General features: G+C 43.3%; 1 protein-coding gene across 1 annotated transcript in view; it reads left to right on the top strand.

Annotated features, from left to right (window-relative positions):
* Nucleotides 1-18688, top strand: part of SLC71A1 (solute carrier family 71 member 1) — a 294743-nt gene that overhangs the window by 179054 nt on the left and 97001 nt on the right. The window contains exons 5-6 of the mRNA XM_078644426.1: nucleotides 15107-15221; nucleotides 15550-15768. Coding sequence (XP_078500552.1) covers nucleotides 15107-15221; nucleotides 15550-15768 — 334 coding nt within the window. The remainder of the gene's footprint in view (nucleotides 1-15106; nucleotides 15222-15549; nucleotides 15769-18688) is intronic.

Here is an 18688-nt window from a genome sequence, read left to right on the forward strand (position 1 = left end):
AGCCAGAATTCGAAATATTCAGGCTTTAGTACTCCAATTTCAAACCAGTCATTGGATTCCAGCTCGGGTTTATATGCAATTGCTGGGAATGATGGCATCTTGCGTCATAATAGTCCCCCATGCCAGAGTGCACATGCATCCACTTCAAGAATGCTTAGCCATTCAGTGGAACCAGTCACAGGGTCTATTGGCCGATCTATTGTTGGTAAGCGGGGCGTACTCATCGCTCTCTGCAGTGGTGGAACGCACAAAATGTGTCAAAAGGACGACCTTTTATAGACCCGGTTCCACAGATAGTACTGACATCAGATGTGTCCCTCACTGGTTAGAGAGCTCATCTACATCAACACACAGTGCAAGGCCTGTGGAGTCATCAGCATACGTTGCTTCACATCAGTCATCTAGAGCTGCTTGCAATCTTTCTAGCTCTCAAGGCGTTGCAGACTCCGCTGGAAGGCAAAGCTGTCTTGGTTCGTACAGACAACATGACAGCTATGTATTACATACAAAAACGGGGGGGGGACACACTCTCCAACTGTGACACTTAGCCCAAGACATCTGGTGGTGGGCCATTCACCACAAACGTTATCTCCTAGTGGAACCCCTCCCAGGAGTGAACAACTAGATTGCAGATCTCAGCAGACAGACGGCAAATACACAAATGGGAACTCCACCCTCAGGCTCTCCTCCTACACTTTCAAAGTTGGGTAGTCCCTCACATAAACCTGTTCGCCACTCACCAAAATGCCAAAGCTTTGCCTCGAGGTACCCACACCCGCAATCCAAGGGCAATGCAGTATGGATGAACTGGTCAGGGATATTTGTCAACACGTTTCCGCCTCTCCCACTCATTCCATTAGTGGTTGAGAAGCTCAGGCAAAAATCTCTTACTAATCCTAGTAGCTCCCACATGGGCACGTCAACCATAGTTCACAACCATGTTGGAGCTATCTCTATTCCCGCATCAAAAGCTACATTTAACCTCCAGTCTCCTTGCACAGAGCCATGGAGAAATTAGACACCCATATCCCAAGCAACTGAACCTCGCGACCTGGCTCCTGAAGTCTTAGAGTTTGGTTACTTAAACCTTCCTTTAGAATGTATGAATATCATTAGAGAGGCTAGAAGACCTACTACAAGGGCCTGCTATGCAGCTAAGTGGAAGAGATTTGTTATTTACTGTAGTAACAATAAACTCTCTTGATGCTTCTATACAGAACATCATATGTTATCTGTTACACTTGCAACAGTCAACGTTGGCGTATACCTCTATCAGACGACATCTAGCGGCAGTTGTTGCATATCTACAAAATAGACAGCATTTGTTATTATTTAGAGTACCTGTGAGCAAAGCTTTCATGGAAGGACTAAAAAGAGTCATACCACCAAAACTTCTACCAGCTCTAGTGCGGAATCTTAATAAAGTCCTCACAAGGTTGATGGGCCCACCTTTTGAACCCATGCACAAATGCGAACTACAGTTCCTCTCTTGGAAAACAGCTTTCCTAATTGCAAAAACATCATTAAGGAGAGCGAATTACAGGCATTAACCATACAAGAACCATTTTCCCAACTGCACAAAGTACTAATCCTAAATTTTTCCCTAAGGTCTTATCTGCATTTAACATTAATCAGTCGGTAGAATTATCCGTATTCTTTCCTTACCTGATTCCGTTACAGAAACCGCTCTACACACCCTAGATGTTAGAAGAGCACTCTTGTACTAAATTGAAAGGACAAAATCTCTTTGTAACACAAAACAGCTCTTTGTTGCTTCTGCGCCACCACACAAGGGCAATCCTATCTCCAAATCAGGCATTGAAAGGTGGATTGTTAAGTGCATTTAAACCTGCTTTGCGAAAGCAAAGAGAACTCTGACTGTACCCCCTAGGGCACATTCCACTCGTGAGCTAGGGGCCACTATGGCTTTTTTAGGAAACATTCCTATTGTTGTCATTTGCAAAGCTGCAACATGGTCTACGCCGCACACATTTTGTAAACATTGTTGTGTAGCTGTCAACAAGACAACATGCCAATGTGGGTCAAGCAGTACTTAATACACTATTTCAGACAACTCCAACAGCTACAGGTTAGCCACCGCTTTGGGAGGATACTGCTATGTATTCTATGCACAGCATGTGATTTACAGCTCACATGCCTCGACCGGCTAATGTTACTTATCCAGTAAGCATCTGTTCTTGGCATGTAGAGCTGTAGATTCACATGTGCCCACCCACCATAACTGTAGATGCTGCAGTTCTCAATTTAATTTACATACATCTCTATTCTTTACTACTACTCCATTCTCACCCTCTGCGGCAAACAATCTAACAATGGAGTCGATGCCCATGCACTCTGTCATCGAAAGGAGGAGTCCCCTACCTTGTGACTGGAAAGACTTCTTCGAAGAAAAACAAAGTGCAAACATCCGGACCCAACACTAGATGGCGAGCTATGCACAGCATGTGAATCTACAGCTCTGCATGTCAAGAACAGATGCTTACTGGGTAAGTAACATTATCTTTCCACATCCTGCCAGGTCTACTAGGGTTAAGGGGATGGTGATCCTATCCCCCAAATACATTCCTGGCTTCACAGTTGGGTCTAAGGGGCCAGCGTTGGGTCTTCTATGCCCTTGTCGGTTGTTCTCATTTGACTAAAAGGTTTCAACTGGTAATTATTGTTTTAAAGGAACTCGTGGGATCTGTGTCACAAAGCTTGATCATCCTTCCACCCTTCTGCCTACTGTTGTTTAGATGAGAAATTTGCAATTCACACCCTTGAATCAGTCTCATCGACTAAGCTAAGCCCCTGTGAAAGAAGGCCCCAGAAGTATTTTTAAGTTTTTAAGATGGCCCCGCCCCCACTGTTCAATGTTTTAGCCCGCCCCTCCCTCCTTTGAAGAGAAGTAACATTTCAAAAGCTTGGAACTGCGTTTGCGGTCACAAACCATTGAAATTGCGATTTGAAATTGGGAGGGGGCAAGTCCTTTAATGTCCCTTCCTACTTGCGATTAGGAATGAGTCATCATAAAATCCATTTGCTATTCGGGAAGGCTTTTCTTACTTATAAAAAGGTTTTAGGCAATAAAAAATCATTGTGCAGTCACAAGCCCTCTAATTTTGTGAATCCCAGGGTTTGCAAACGCAAAATACTTTGCTAATTATTTCACCAGGTTCTGTATGTATGTCCTGACAACAGGCATCCCACAAAAAATGCATATTTGGCCAGGCTACCTCTCACGTTTGGCTTAAAGTGACAACTGTTATAGTCATCATTTTGAAAAAGTTCTTAATTTTTGCGTTTGCTTAGAAGTCTAAACATTTTCACGAATCTACGGTGTTTTTTTATTTCCCCCCCAAGACCGTACCATAAAAGTAAAACCCACTCTTTGATTCTAAATTTAAAAGAAGCTTAGGCGATCATCAATCCCTTTCAACACTGGGAAAGTTAAACATCTTGGACCTTTGTGTTTAATTCACCATTCTCAAGGGTGCTTAAGGCTTAGAAGAGAGCTTATATAATGAGAAGTGTAATAAGCATTGGCATAGCCAATAGGTCTCGCCTTTGGGACCTTACAAGCTTTCAATCCTGCAGCACAATATCCTTGGTGCAGCATCAACTGTTGCATGGCTAAACACTTATATTGTCCCAAAGGCAAGACCTATTGGCTATGCCAGTGCTTGTTATATTTACTCTGAGCAAGTCGAATGGAAGGTTTGACATCATCCAGGTCCCAACGCACCAAAACAGTACTATTCATTAATCCTAGATTTGCTTTAGAGTAAACCATGTGACCTCTAATAATAATAATTACGAAATGACTTAATTGAGTTGTATCCAAAGTAGTAGTTCTGAATGCCCATAGTATTCTTTCCAACTCACATATGAAAATCTTTGTGGACCGTTTGGCTAGTTGTAAAGTTGCCTTGATATTGCAGTTCATCTTTCTACTGCACCATTCCCATTGGGATGTTCCAATTATTTAAGTTTAATTCTTGAGCATTGTATACATTCTAACATGTCATGATACATGAATTGTACATCCTTATCAGTAGGTTTGAGTGCAGAGAAGCCTTTTGTGTCAAACATGTGACCCAAGAATTTGATCCCGAATGTGCGTCCAACTTGTTGAAGGCTTCCACCTCCATCCATTTGGAAAAAAGATCAACTATTACAGCAATGTATCTAAAAGTACCATAATCCCAAGTAATCAGCCTCATGATAACTAAAGCATTACTATGCCACGGTCCAGTAGGACATTCAATACAACACATGGCTGGAGCTCAAGTTTTATGTGATTTATCTACTTTTTGACACTCAGCACACTCTTAAACAAATCTTTAGATGGTGATGTCTACTCCTGATCACCACTACATTTCCCTAATGCTCCTTTTGGTTTTCACACCTCGGTGGCCGTCGCACAAAAATGCAGTGACCTACTCCCTCAACTTTATCACCTGTCATTAGAAAGATGTTACACTGCTCAACTCATTATGTACCTCGCTAAATTGCTGAAAATGTTATGCTCTGCGTTCCAACCATTAGTAATCCACACTTTAACTTTTTCAATAACGGCTTCAGACTCCTACTTCAAACACCATGCTTGTGCAGAAGTTGCTTGACAACCATTCTCAAAACTTTCTAACGCAAGCCATTGACAAGTCATTCCTATCATTCATATCCAATTCGCCAATGGGGAGGACATTCTGCTTAAATAATCAGCAGCCACATTTTTATTTCTAGAGACATACTATAACTCATAAATAAAATCCTGCAGACTCATAAATAACCTAGTAATTCCTGAAGATGCAGGAAAAGACCTTCTGGGGTGAGTAACTTGGTGAGTGGTTTGTGGTCACTACAAATGGTAAATTTCTGTCCCCAGGTGTATATAAGAAAATATTCTATTACTTTTACACACACACACTCACTCTCTCTTCTCTTTAAACAACTGAGTGCCCCTCTTTTCTGTCTCACATGGTAAACATCATTACAGTTAAGCCAGCTGGGTCACAAGGAGATAAAGTGAATTGCGCACGATCACACATTTTAGAAGGTGGAGACGATGGAATTATAACGCATGCCCCCTGATCACTAGATCTGGCTTCCTTCCAAAGCATGCTATCGTTCTTCCTACTGCACGAGGAAGGCGCGCGGCGGGCACAATGTTTCCTACGCTTCCAGTCACATGCCCGCTCTTGTTGCTGCTCGGGCCTCGCACAAGGATCGGGTGACTGAGAGCCTTGTCACAGGACCAGCTTGCCCTCGCTGGAAAGCCCTTTCTACTGCGTCCTTTATCCGCACTCTTACCTTGACCTGCACAAGAACCTGAACAGCACTGACTGTAAAGGAGTGACGTATCAACGGGCATCAACGAATGACTCAAGGGGCTGGGATGGAGTCAGTAACATGTCAAGGCGACATCCATGCCTGTGGAGGTAAGTCCGGCTGAATGACATGCAAACGACTCTCACCCTGCCCCTCAAACCTTTCAGTAGGCACTGGGCTGTCACCAAGGCCCCGATTTGCTGCCCTGCATTTTCCATCAATTAAATTGGCAACGGAAGAGATGTGATCTAGTTGTAGAATCAGAATACCAGATTTCTAATCCACTTGATCTTATTGTGTGATCCTGGATGAATCATATCTTCTGCATGATCCTTTCTTACTTTCTTGAATGTTACTTGCAAATTGCCTTTCCACGAGCTTCAGGGCGACAAGGTGCGATCAAACGTAAACATTAGATTACTGTTTGAGCTAATAGCTAAAGGATTTAGGGCCTGGTTGAGAGGTAATGATGTTCTGATCGAAGGGCGAAATCCGATGGAGAACTCGCCATATAAACCTCCTTGGTGTATTAGTAAAATATAGTTTTTTACGTCACAATTGGAAGTGCTTAGAAATAGGCTTTCAGGGTTATTGAGCGCTATATGCACAAAGGAAAATGTAAACAGTGAAGTCTTGGCTTGTTAAGTTAAACTGAGACAAGTGCTGGTAACCAGAGCTGGTTACCGACTGCGCAGATCACGTGTGGCTGAAAGATTCCAAAGGGCGCAGCAGAATTCTCGCGGATGGCCATTCCACAAGGTGGGCAGATGGAGAGGGCCGCGTCACGAGCCAGTGGCCAGGCTCATCCCGGCTTTATGTGCACAACAAACGCCAGGAGTGAGCCACTTAGCATAATCATCACACGAGTGCCTGCGGAGGAACAGAGGGTCACACGTACAATCAGGGCCACGCTGATGGAGGTGGCATGTTTGGTATTTTGAAAGTGTTCATTGTACTGTCATTAGTGCAATCGCTTTCGTCTATTGATTTCTTAATGCCATTTTCTGTGTAGTGCTTCGATGCCCATTCATAGCTTGATGGCAGTTTTAGATGAATAAACAAGCGGCTTCTCACAACAAAATTTATCAACTACCCCGCGTAGTTACTTATTTGTACCTTCTTTACCGACCGCTATGTTCCCTAAAGGTATCGCTGTACATAGTGAAACTTTAGAAAACAAGCACGCGAGTGGTGTGGGCGCTACAGCGAGCGATCTGTTTTCAGTTATCGCGCCCGTGTCTGGGCACAATAATTGAAAACAGATGTGGCCTGTGCGGGTAACCGCAAGCAATAGGCCGTGAGCGGAGCAAAGGCGGGAAATGCAATGGCCTTTGCCCAAATGCGTGCAGTCTTTCTTAGAAAGTAAGCATAGACAATTCCCAACAGGTATCAATAGGAAGACAATTCAACGGGTGTATGCAATATGCATTACAAAAAAAGGAAAAAAGGAGTCACTGTAAATTTGAGAACAAACGGGTATTATTCACCATTTAGAAAGCAAGGCAGGTCTTATGCAAGATCATACAGTTAAACAGCACTGTATACAGTAAATGGGGTGACAACCCGGTGGCACTTGGTGCAAGTGATATATACATGAATATATACAGTGAATAGTGATGGTGGTGCAAGTGCAGGGGTGAAAACAGCGTGGTCGGCGCGAAGTGACAGTGAAAATAACAGAGTAATGGCTCCAGAGATTTAAGTAATAATCACTTAAAACAAGATTCAATTTTAGGAGTACAAAACACGTAGGGCGCCATAAAATTAGGCTGTGTGGTCGACGGCGTTTCGATCCTCATCAAATCGGGATCATCATCAGGACGGGGTTGTCGGGGAAAACAGTGCTGTGGGGTAAGGAAAGGACGAATCAAGGAAGGACCTTAGATCTGACGGATGCGCGACTAGCTAGCAGTGGGTAAGTTGCTGACTGAGAGAGGGACCGGCTGGGTTTACAGGTAGGTAGCCAGGGTTCTAAGTAAGCCCATGCAGGGTGGCAAGCGGCTGGTTTAAAGGCACAGGTATGGCGCTACAGGCGGCGCTGCACGTAAAAGGATTCTAAGCAAGCGGGCTGGGGTCTCTGATGGGCGGCAGAGGGCTAGCGTTAAAGCCCAGGACTGGCGCTGTGAGGAAAGACTGAATGAAAAAGCGCGGGAGCTGGGCGAAGGCAACAGCCTGGTGCGTCGCTCTGAAGTGGATGAATGAAAAACTTACAAATCCGCTACTGTCAAGTTCGTGCGGTCGGAAGGGCTGGATACGTGGGTCCAGAGCTGCACAAAAGGGGGCTTAGTATTAGAGCAAGTGGTACAACAAAGTAAAATAAATTTTAAGTTGAGCCCGGAGGGCTATGAAATTACCTGAATGAAGGGTAGGGGATGTATGAGTCGGCGGGGGTGATCTGCGTCTAAGGGAAGGAAAGGGGTCATTAACCTCCAAAAGACTCGGAGAGTGGACTAACAAACGATGTAGATGGGTGGGTGCTCAGAGCGGCTTACCTGAATGAATCAGAGGTATTTATCGTGGGTTAATCCGTGGTGTAGCTTCAAGCAGTGAATGCGGGAGCTGAGCGCGGTAGGACAACAGCGCTGTTCAAAGTAGCCGTGGAAGGGGGGGCGGGGCAGGAGGCGAGACACTGCGCGCGCCCAGTAGGGAGGCGGGGTGAGGGGAGTGGCTGCCGGTTGCCGCGGCAACTCTAGTAACCAGGAAGAGAAAAGGAAAAACACGCGCACTCTCGAAGCAGATGCGTGTCGGTTCATATGGCAACCAGGGGAAGCCGTGTCAGGGCGGGTTGCCAGGATTTAAGATGGAACGGGGCAGAGGTTGATAAGATACAGTGAGATGCAGCAAGGTTACTTGGCCATAATAAACGCACGATCCAACATCAGCGAAACATAATTACTGGGAGGCATTTTACAATTACATTTATAGACAGCCGGAGAAAAGCATTAATTATAAGCAATGTAAGATACAGTGGTTACATGCATTGAATATCCTAGAGTATGTCATTTCTACATGTGAACCTCAATGCGTAGAGCAGCTATATAAATTCAACCTTGTGTAAGCGATGGGCGGCTATTTACTAGAAGGGCCATATATTCCACATCAGGTTTTGAACAAGAGGGCAGAGTCAACAGACATGATAAGTCCAGACAAAACACCATTATCATATGTAAAATGCATGCCAGATTTGGTTATTTGAACATGTGAACATTTGAGACAAGAGAACTGATAGTATGTTCAGAGTGATGGGCAGGGGATATTTCGGGGTGTCACGGAACCATGTTACACTTCAGATGAGAATAGTATTGTTCCACTCATCAAAGGTGTTTAGCCCATGGTTCACCGAGTCCACTCTCGAGATCCATTTACATTCTGCTCTGTTGAGGAGGGCGGTCATGTTGCCACCTCTAACAGGTAATGTAGGTTTCTCGATGACAGTCCATCTGAGATCTGTATCTGCATGTGATTTCTCCAAGAAATGTGCAACTAGTGGAGCAGTTAATACCTTGCAATTTATCCGACTTTAGTGTTGGATTATGCGTTGTTTCACCATTTGAGTTGTTTGGCCGATATAGAGTAGGTCACATGGACAACGGATGGCATAGATGACATTCTGGGTTTTGCAGTTAGAATGGTGCGTGAGTTGATGGCTTTGGCCATTAAACAGGAATTCTTTGGTGTTTGCAGTCAAGTCACACACACTGCAAGATTGGCATTTGAAATGTCCAATAACTGGCTCCAATCCCCACGCAGCGGTGATGGTATGTTTTTCGGTTGAGGTGGTGGCCCATGTAATTGCGTGTACCAGGTGGTTGGCGATATTATTGCCCCTCTGGTAGGAGAAAAGGGGGGGCTCACGAAATTGTTCCTCACAGCGTAAAATCGGCCAGTTCTTCCTAATTATTTTGGACACTTTGTTGCTGTCCGGGCTGTATACAGACACGAAAGGAATACGGGTCATGGTCTTCTTGTTGCTGTTGGGAACCAGTAGATCTTCGCGATGGTTATACCAGGCTCGCTTTTTGGCTTTGGTCACAAGGCGTCTGGGGTAGCCTCTGTTGGTTAATTTTAACCATCGCGAAGATCTACTGGTTCCCAACAGCAACAAGAAGACCATGACCCGTATTCCAATTTCGTGAGCCCCCCCTTTTCTCCTACCAGAGGGGCAATAATATCGCCAACCACCTGGTACACGCAATTACATGGGCCACCACCTCAACCGAAAAACATACCATCACCGCTGCGTGGGGATTGGAGCCAGTTATTGGACATTTCAAATGCCAATCTTGCAGTGTGTGTGACTTGACTGCAAACACCAAAGAATTCCTGTTTAATGGCCAAAGCCATCAACTCACGCACCATTCTAACTGCAAAACCCAGAATGTCATCTATGCCATCCGTTGTCCATGTGACCTACTCTATATCGGCCAAACAACTCAAATGGTGAAACAACGCATAATCCAACACAAAAGTCGGATAAATTGCAAGGTATTAACTGCTCCACTAGTTGCACATTTCTTGGAGAAATCACATGCAGATACAGATCTCAGATGGACTGTCATCGAGAAACCTACATTACCTGTTAGAGGTGGCAACATGACCGCCCTCCTCAACAGAGCAGAATGTAAATGGATCTCGAGAGTGGACTCGGTGAACCATGGGCTAAACACCTTTGATGAGTGGAACAATACTATTCTCATCTGAAGTGTAACATGGTTCCGTGACACCCCGAAATATCCCCTGCCCATCACTCTGAACATACTATCAGTTCTCTTGTCTCAAATGTTCACATGTTCAAATAACCAAATCTGGCATGCATTTTACATATGATAATGGTGTTTTGTCTGGACTTATCATGTCTGTTGACTCTGCCCTCTTGTTCAAAACCTGATGTGGAATATATGGCCCTTCTAGTAAATAGCCGCCCATCGCTTACACAAGGTTGAATTTATATAGCTGCTCTACGCATTGAGGTTCACATGTAGAAATGACATACTCTAGGATATTCAATGCATGTAACCACTGTATCTTACATTGCTTATAATTAATGCTTTTCTCCGGCTGTCTATAAATGTAATTGTAAAATGCCTCCCAGTAATTATGTTTCGCTGATGTTGGATCGTGCGTTTATTATGGCCAAGTAACCTTGCTGCATCTCACTGTATCTTATCAACCTCTGCCCCGTTCCATCTTAAATCCTGGCAACCCGCCCTGACACGGCTTCCCCTGGTTGCCATATGAACCGACACGCCTCTGCTTCGAGAGTGCGCGTGTTTTTCCTTTTCTCTTCCTGGTTACTAGAGTTGCCGCGGCAACCGGCAGCCACTCCCCTCACCCCGCCTCCCTACTGGGCGCGCGCAGTGTCTCGCCTCCTGCCCCGCCCCCCCTTCCACGGCTACTTTGAACAGCGCTGTTGTCCTACCGCGCTCAGCTCCCGCATTCACTGCTTGAAGCTACACCACGGATTAACCCACGATAAATACCTCTGATTCATTCAGGTAAGCCGCTCTGAGCACCCACCCATCTACATCGTTTGTTAGTCCACTCTCCGAGTCTTTTGGAGGTTAATGACCCCTTTCCTTCCCTTAGACGCAGATCACCCCCGCCGACTCATACATCCCCTACCCTTCATTCAGGTAATTTCATAGCCCTCCGGGCTCAACTTAAAATTTATTTTACTTTGTTGTACCACTTGCTCTAATACTAAGCCCCCTTTTGTGCAGCTCTGGACCCACGGATCCAGCCCTTCCGACCGCACGAACTTGACAGTAGCGGATTTGTAAGTTTTTCATTCATCCACTTCAGAGCGACGCACCAGGCTGTTGCCTTCGCCCAGCTCCCGCGCTTTTTCATTCAGTCTTTCCTCACAGCGCCAGTCCTGGGCTTTAACGCTAGCCCTCTGCCGCCCATCAGAGACCCCAGCCCGCTTGCTTAGAATCCTTTTACGTGCAGCGCCGCCTGTAGCGCCATACCTGTGCCTTTAAACCAGCCGCTTGCCACCCTGCATGGGCTTACTTAGAACCCTGGCTACCTACCTGTAAACCCAGCCGGTCCCTCTCTGTCAGCAACTTACCCACTGCTAGCTAGTCGCGCATCCGTCAGATCTAAGGTCCTTCCTTGATTCGTCCTTTCCTTACCCCACAGCACTGTTTTCCCCGACAACCCCGTCCTGATGATGATCCCGATTTGATGAGGATCGAAACGCCGTCGACCACACAGCCTAATTTTATGGCGCCCTACGTGTTTTGTACTCCTAAAATTGAATCTTGTTTTAAGTGATTATTACTTAAATCTCTGGAGCCATTACTCTGTTATTTTCACTGTCACTTCGCGCCGACCACGCTGTTTTCACCCCTGCACTTGCACCACCATCACTATTCACTGTATATATTCATGTATATATCACTTGCACCAAGTGCCACCGGGTTGTCACCCCATTTACTGTATACAGTGCTGTTTAACTGTATGATCTTGCATAAGACCTGCCTTGCTTTCTAAATGGTGAATAATACCCGTTTGTTCTCAAATTTACAGTGACTCCTTTTTTCCTTTTTTTGTAATGCATATTGCATACACCCGTTGAATTGTCTTCCTATTGATACCTGTTGGGAATTGTCTATGCTTACAGTCTACACCCATCCCAACTTGGTCTATGGGTTCCCTCCTGTTTATCTTATACGTCTTTCTTAGAAAGACGCACGCAAAGCCCAATAGCCTAGGAGAAAAACAAAAACACCCGCACAAGCGTGTGGTGAGCTTTCTTAAGCCCATTGCTAAAAGTCGAGCAAGCAGCGCATGCGCCCTGCTCTAGGCTCAACCTAAAAATGACCTTTGACGGGAGTGGGATAACTGCCGACCGGGTCGGCCCGTGCCGATGAAAAACCAGTAGGCTAGTCAGAATCAGTCACATATCTGGTGTGACCCCAGCAAATCTATAGTGCTGTGACAGAATCATTCATATGCCGGATACGCCTCTCTCTACGCCGGTAAGGTTGACGAAGAGCCACTCGCACGAAGCGCACCTATCTTAGCCAAGTAGGGCCGGAGCAGAGTTATGTCACATGTCAAGCACACATTTCGTTTTTCGGGCCTGTAGGGTGGTGGACGGTCAGTTACATGCGATATGCACCTTTCAGAGGCTGATAGGATAGAAGCAGAGTACGGCAGATGCCATGCACAGTTCATAAAGATCAGTAGGCTGTGGAGTCGGTTGCATGCCAGAAGCCTCTTGGAAAGGTCAGTAGTGCTGAGGCAAAGGGTTGACAAGCCATCAAAGTTAGGACAGAGTCAGTCAAATGTCAGACGCACTCTGGCAGGCAGAGATATCTGGTGCACAGTCAGTCGTATTTAAGGTTTGCAACTGTTTTATGAAATGCCAGAGAGCCTGGAAAAATGGCCTGACATCACTAAATGCCTCTTCTCCTCTGTTACTATCTTAACAAGCATTGACAAAGCCAGCAGGGATTGGGACTATGTATAATTCATGCAAATGGATGTAAACATACACACATGAAGGCAGAGAGACTTACAGACTTCCATGTATACACACTGACGACATATACTGGCACCCAGTCATGCAGTACCCCATTTGTTATTGGTGTGTGTTTGCATGGGTTAACATGCCCTGTTGCTTCCTGTGCTGTGTTAATCTGCATGCAAAGAAAACTTGCATTGTGCGCTTTTCCCTTGCACCCTTCGCTCCTCCGCTCATCCTGAAATTCTCCACCCAGTCACCCTCTGTTCCACCTTGAACCAGTGCTGATCCCACTCTGTTACTTCCTGCAGCATCTCCCATACATAAGTCATTCTGTTTTTTGTATAGTTAAAAGGGGCACAAGCTTCACTAGCAAAGCTAGCAATGCTGCAAGCACAACTTTGGCAGTAGTGTTGCACTTTTAAATTAACCCATGGCAGGGGCCAGCAGCATATGTTCCCTCATTTGTGGAACAGGCGCATGTGCAGAAGAAGCGTATGTGTAAAATAAGCATCAGCTGCTGCTACATCTTCTGAGCATGATTCATGTTTGCAAACGTATTTTTAATATCTACCTTCGTATGACAAATGCATTATACATCTAGATTTGTAAAGGAGCACTGTAGTAAAATCTTTGTGTAAGTGCCTGTTATATATGTTTATTTTAACTACATGTATACTTTATTTTTGCTCCTTTGGTATATGTATTTTCTGTTGAATTGCAAACCTCAATAAAAACATGTAAGCACATATACCATTCTTCAATTTCAACCATATCCTCAAAAATCACTCGACACATGTTCCTCTTTAACCATTAACTCCTGTACTTGCACGTCTCTAGGAACAAAATATTTACAACAATAAATCTTGGCTTTATCAATACTTGTTAAAGAATGAGCCTTTTGGTTGGTTTTACTTGCTGCAGCACTGCTAAGTCCTAAAATATCAACTTGTTTAAAAATTTTGTGCGCCGATGCCACTTAAGTGGCTTGTAGGACAATGATCAGTGGGAGGGAGTTGTTCTATAACCCTTTTGGGGTGCTGTTTACTCATGCCTCTGCCACCTTTTTGGATTGTATAATTATCTTTTTTCCTCATCATTCTTTATTGGAGATTAGAGATGTACAATTTCACAAAATACAAAACAAGATCATGAACCATATATCAATATGGGACAAATATTATACACCTACAACCTAGTATGGAAGAGGAAAAAAGAAAAGGGGGGTGAGGGGGATAATTAAAAATAAGAAAGGAAAGAAGAGAAAAGGAGATTACAAGTTTCAGGAATCTCGAAGAAAAGGGGTCCACACCTGCTGGAATATTAGTTCTTGATCTTGCTTCTTACATATTACATGTTCATATGATGCTGTCTGCACCATTGCAATCATCCAATCCTCTATGGATGGAGGGTTAGGTGATTGCCACAGTCTTAAAAATAGTTTAGCAGTAGAGAGTGCAGTGTGTAAGAGTCAACTCTGAGGTCGTGAAATAGTTGGGAAACTTCTACGGTCATGTAATAAAATTGTGACCGGTATAAGAGGAAGTGTAAGAAGAATTGTTTCCAATAGTGCAGCTCCTATCTCTGACCAAAATTCTTTCATATGGGGAAATTCACAGATTATATGTAGAAGGTCACAGTTCTCCCCGGAGCATCTCCAACACCTAGAATGCGATGATAATCCAGCGTGTTGCAACTTTGGGGGTGGGATGCCAATTGTGTAAAGTTTCAAAAAGACAAAACTTCATACTCGCTTCACGATGATATGCAAAGGTTCCTGCCATTTATCACGGACAGTGGTAAGAAGCGGCAGCAAGTATAAATGGTTAATCAGAGTTCTATATAAACCCGACATAACACCTTTATGCCGACCCAAAGTACAAAGAATAGTCAATATCGGCGAGGTTTGTAATTACCAACGGGACGTCCAAGACATCTCTTCAGACACTGCTGAAGTTGAAAGTATCTTGAGGCCTGGTGTATAGAAAGATCAAATTCTTCACTAAGAATCTCAAAAGATTTCAATTCACCATCTATTATAAGTTGATTTAAGATTCCTCTCGAACTCCACTCAACCCAGGAAAGTGCACGTCCATTAATACGAATACTTTCATTCTTCCAGATTGAAGCTTTAGAATGTAAACGATGGGAAGTCCTCAATAGACAATGTGCAGGTTGCCATGTTTGGTATTTTATTATTATTAATGAAGGAGTGATCCAACCACCCTTTCCTGCAGGATCCATGTTTTGCCATCACTATTTCCAAAACCTTTTCGATGTTAACCCACTTCTTTTTATTTAAAGGTGGTACTTTGCAGTTATCTCTGTTTCTGGAGTTTTCGCAGTGACGTTCTCTGTGGTTTTTGCATATGTAGCAGATATAACTCAAGAACATGAAAGAAGCATGGCCTATGGTTTGGTATGTTACCCTTAATCACTGTTCTTTTAAATTTGTAATTATTGAGTACCTGGTAGGTTCTCAAGCACATGTGTATTGTCCTATTTATAATCGTCTTTTTTGAGAAATATTATTGTAAGTGATGTATGCACTAGAGTTAAGTGGACTGTAAGTGAGCCACTGAAGAGCAAATTAATATAAATTATAACCGTGGTAACCTGTAGCAGTTTGTCATCTGTAGCATCCGATGTTTTATGTATGAAACATGGAAGAGAAAGAAGTTCTTCTTTTGTTAGAGACCTGTCCATTTTTAAATGTAAGACTTTAAACTGTTTTCATTTTATTTTAGGTTTCTGCAACGTTTGCAGCAAGTTTGGTTACTAGTCCCGCGATTGGAGCATATCTTGGTCATGTCTATGGCGACAACTTTGTGGTTGTCCTGGCAACTGCTATAGCTTTGTTGGATATCTGTTTTATACTTGTAGCTGTCCCAGAATCTCTGCCAGAGAAGATGCGACCTGCATCTTGGGGTGCTCCAATTTCATGGGAGCAGGCGGACCCATTTGCTGTAAGTAAATATTTGAAGGGGCTTCTTACGTTTTCTTGCCTTTTATTCCGACACTTCCACACTGGGGAAGTTCAACCACTGATTGACGTGAGAATGTAAGTCTATTTCTGCTTGCAAAGCGAAAATCCTACTTCTTTATTACACTCAGTTACAACTCTGGAGCATTTTCTTTTGTTCACAACAAATGTTTTTGTTTTCATTCTTAGTTTGATAATAATTCGAGTTTTTTTTAAAATTCCAAGTGTTTCTTTTGTTCCATCCAATTAGGTTTGAATATGTCGATAGATAATTGCATGACATACTTTAGGTGGGTGATTGTTACAATTAGTCTTTTTAGAAAGGATGATTTGCAGAGATTAATGAAATGATAGACAAATGTGATAGTGATAGCCTTTGTTATTGTTGATTTGTATTGCAACAGCAGTATTGCTTTATGAAACATTTACCTTATGAGCAGTGAACATTTATTTTGTGCTATTGCTTTCCACCCCATTACAACTTTGATTGTAGCTTATTGAGGCTTCTTTGTTTTACCAAAGTAGGCCTATAGGGATCCATAGTGATTTCTATATTAAATACCAAGCATTTTCCATGAACACCTTTTTCCTTTAGATTTGACAATACTGGCAGGCAAAACCAGCTTAGCATGGGAATGGATGGTTGACAGGAATATCCAACCTTGTAAATTAAACAAACTCACTTTCCTTGAATACACCACTCAAGGGGCTCGTAGCGTAGGACTTTCTACATGGTGTGAAGTGTGTATGCTTCCTCTTAACTATTGTAAAGTCGTACAATGGGAAGCTCATTTTAATGCTTCATAAGTGCACCGTGGCAGTCCTGTGCAGCATTAGCTGCTATCAACATTCAAATGCACATATAATATGGCAACTTTGGGAAGATTATCTGATGGGGAGTGTAGGTTTTGCATAATAGAGCACATATTTCGATACTAGGCAAGTTTACTTTTCAACAGTAGTGCTGTGAGCTGGTAACTTGAAATCTATTACAAATGTAAGCTCTCAGACTGAATTTACCAGTGCAGTCTACTATTATCACAGAAAAGTATCAACATCTAAAATTGAATACTAGAACTATCTCCTCACTGGGGATAAAAAAAGTGACTCTGCTTTTCAGGATTTAATTTCTTAGAGGATGATACCATCCACATCTCTTCTCACCAGAATGAGGGGACCGTGGCTATCTACCACATTTGACTCCTTAAGCTACAAGTGGGTTCAAAATACTCTTAAGTTGAGGCAACCACACCTTGAAGCCATGTCTCACATTAGACCCATAAATGGATTAAACATCACCGGAGCCCAAATGGACCTTTTGTCGTTCTGCAAATCACAGGGGTTGTATGACGTTACAGCGCATGCTTTTACCCTGACTTGCTATCGAGGGTGCGCTAGAGTTTGAAATAGTATAATTTACTATTCCAACTCTAGTGTCTGCAACAGTAGGGAAGGTGTTGGAGTCAAATCCAACACCTTATACCCCCTACAGCCAGCCATTTTCGTTTTAATGGCATGCGGGGTAAAAGCATGTGTTGTAATGCTTGCGTTGTAACGTTGTTTCCCAATCATATGCATTGACAATAGGGGAGGCATGTGGCCGTACTGAGACTGGCCGTAAAAGAATATGGGAAACAGTATAGGATCCTCCCCTCAGTCCCGGTGCTTTTCAATAAGATGGAAATTAGATTGACGGTAGTAACCTATACTATACCATGTGAGAAACCAGAGAGCGGTGCAGGGGCACAAGTAATGTGATGCTCATTTCATCAGTTGATTGAAGGGTTTCTTCAATAGGTCCCATTTTGTGCTGGATGGAAACACGATCTGAGATAATAACAAATTAACAATGGCAGATGATATTGCAGTGCTTCCTGACATGAAGGTTTAATACATTTTATGGGATGCAACCATTTCAGCAAATAGGTGTTACAAACCTAACTGAGAAGAGAACTTGCACAAAATGTACAAGTGTGACTGCAAATTGTCATTGCCACAAGGGGCTAATGGAGCAGTAAAGACTGACACTTGATAACCTTCTAACCTCATAATGGACTCAGTGAGAGATCAGTAAAAAAGGTGAATGTAGGTCCATAAAAGATGTAGGAGAAACTCGCAAAAGGTATGTGGTTAATGTCAGACGTTTGGTCCTTTACAGCCTTACCATGAGAATCAATTTCAAACTTTTAGGCGATTTTTCTGAGAATTTTGAGAATACTCCTGTAAAAATTACAACAGTTCAACTTCAGTGACCTGTCCCTTTTCATGAGAACCAGAAGAAGAGTGAAAGGGGCATTACCTTTCAGAGGGAAGCTTAAAATTGAACCTCTTCCCTAATATTGTGGTTGTTGAAACCTAAAAAGACTAGACTATTTACTATTGTAACGGCGACACCAGCTTTCTAAATCTCGCCATCTAATATTTATATGTTTTAATGAGGTTGAGCAATAAACTGCTTATTACTATTTATTGCTCACTAACACTGAGGAGACAAAGAATCTCTCAACATTGATGAACCTCTTACTAGTTGAACATTGTTGATGCTTTCTGAAAAGCTGCTGTGGCACTGCCTTCTGCCCTTCATCTTTCTCCAGCAATCTGGAAACCTTAATATAAATTAGCTTCTGGTAACTGATCTTTAGAGAATTCTTCCTTTGGCTGTAAGGTTTACGTTCTTTATTTCAGCAGCTACAAGTGCTGTGCATTTGGCCCCGTGCTGTTCATTGCAAGAGATCAGAAGAGAGCCTAAGAAAAATACACTCTACAGTTACCCAGCTTTTGAGGAAATAAATCCTGCTTCTGTTTTCAGCAGCTATGCCAGAGGGCGATAGTAATATTTAACCTATACGTTTCCGTAGATGTAATTATCTTTTAAACACTTTGCCTTTTACAAGAAGGTAAAC

Source organism: Lissotriton helveticus, chromosome 1_1, assembly GCF_964261635.1.
Source record: "Lissotriton helveticus chromosome 1_1, aLisHel1.1, whole genome shotgun sequence".
Lineage (NCBI taxonomy): Eukaryota > Metazoa > Chordata > Amphibia > Caudata > Salamandridae > Lissotriton > Lissotriton helveticus.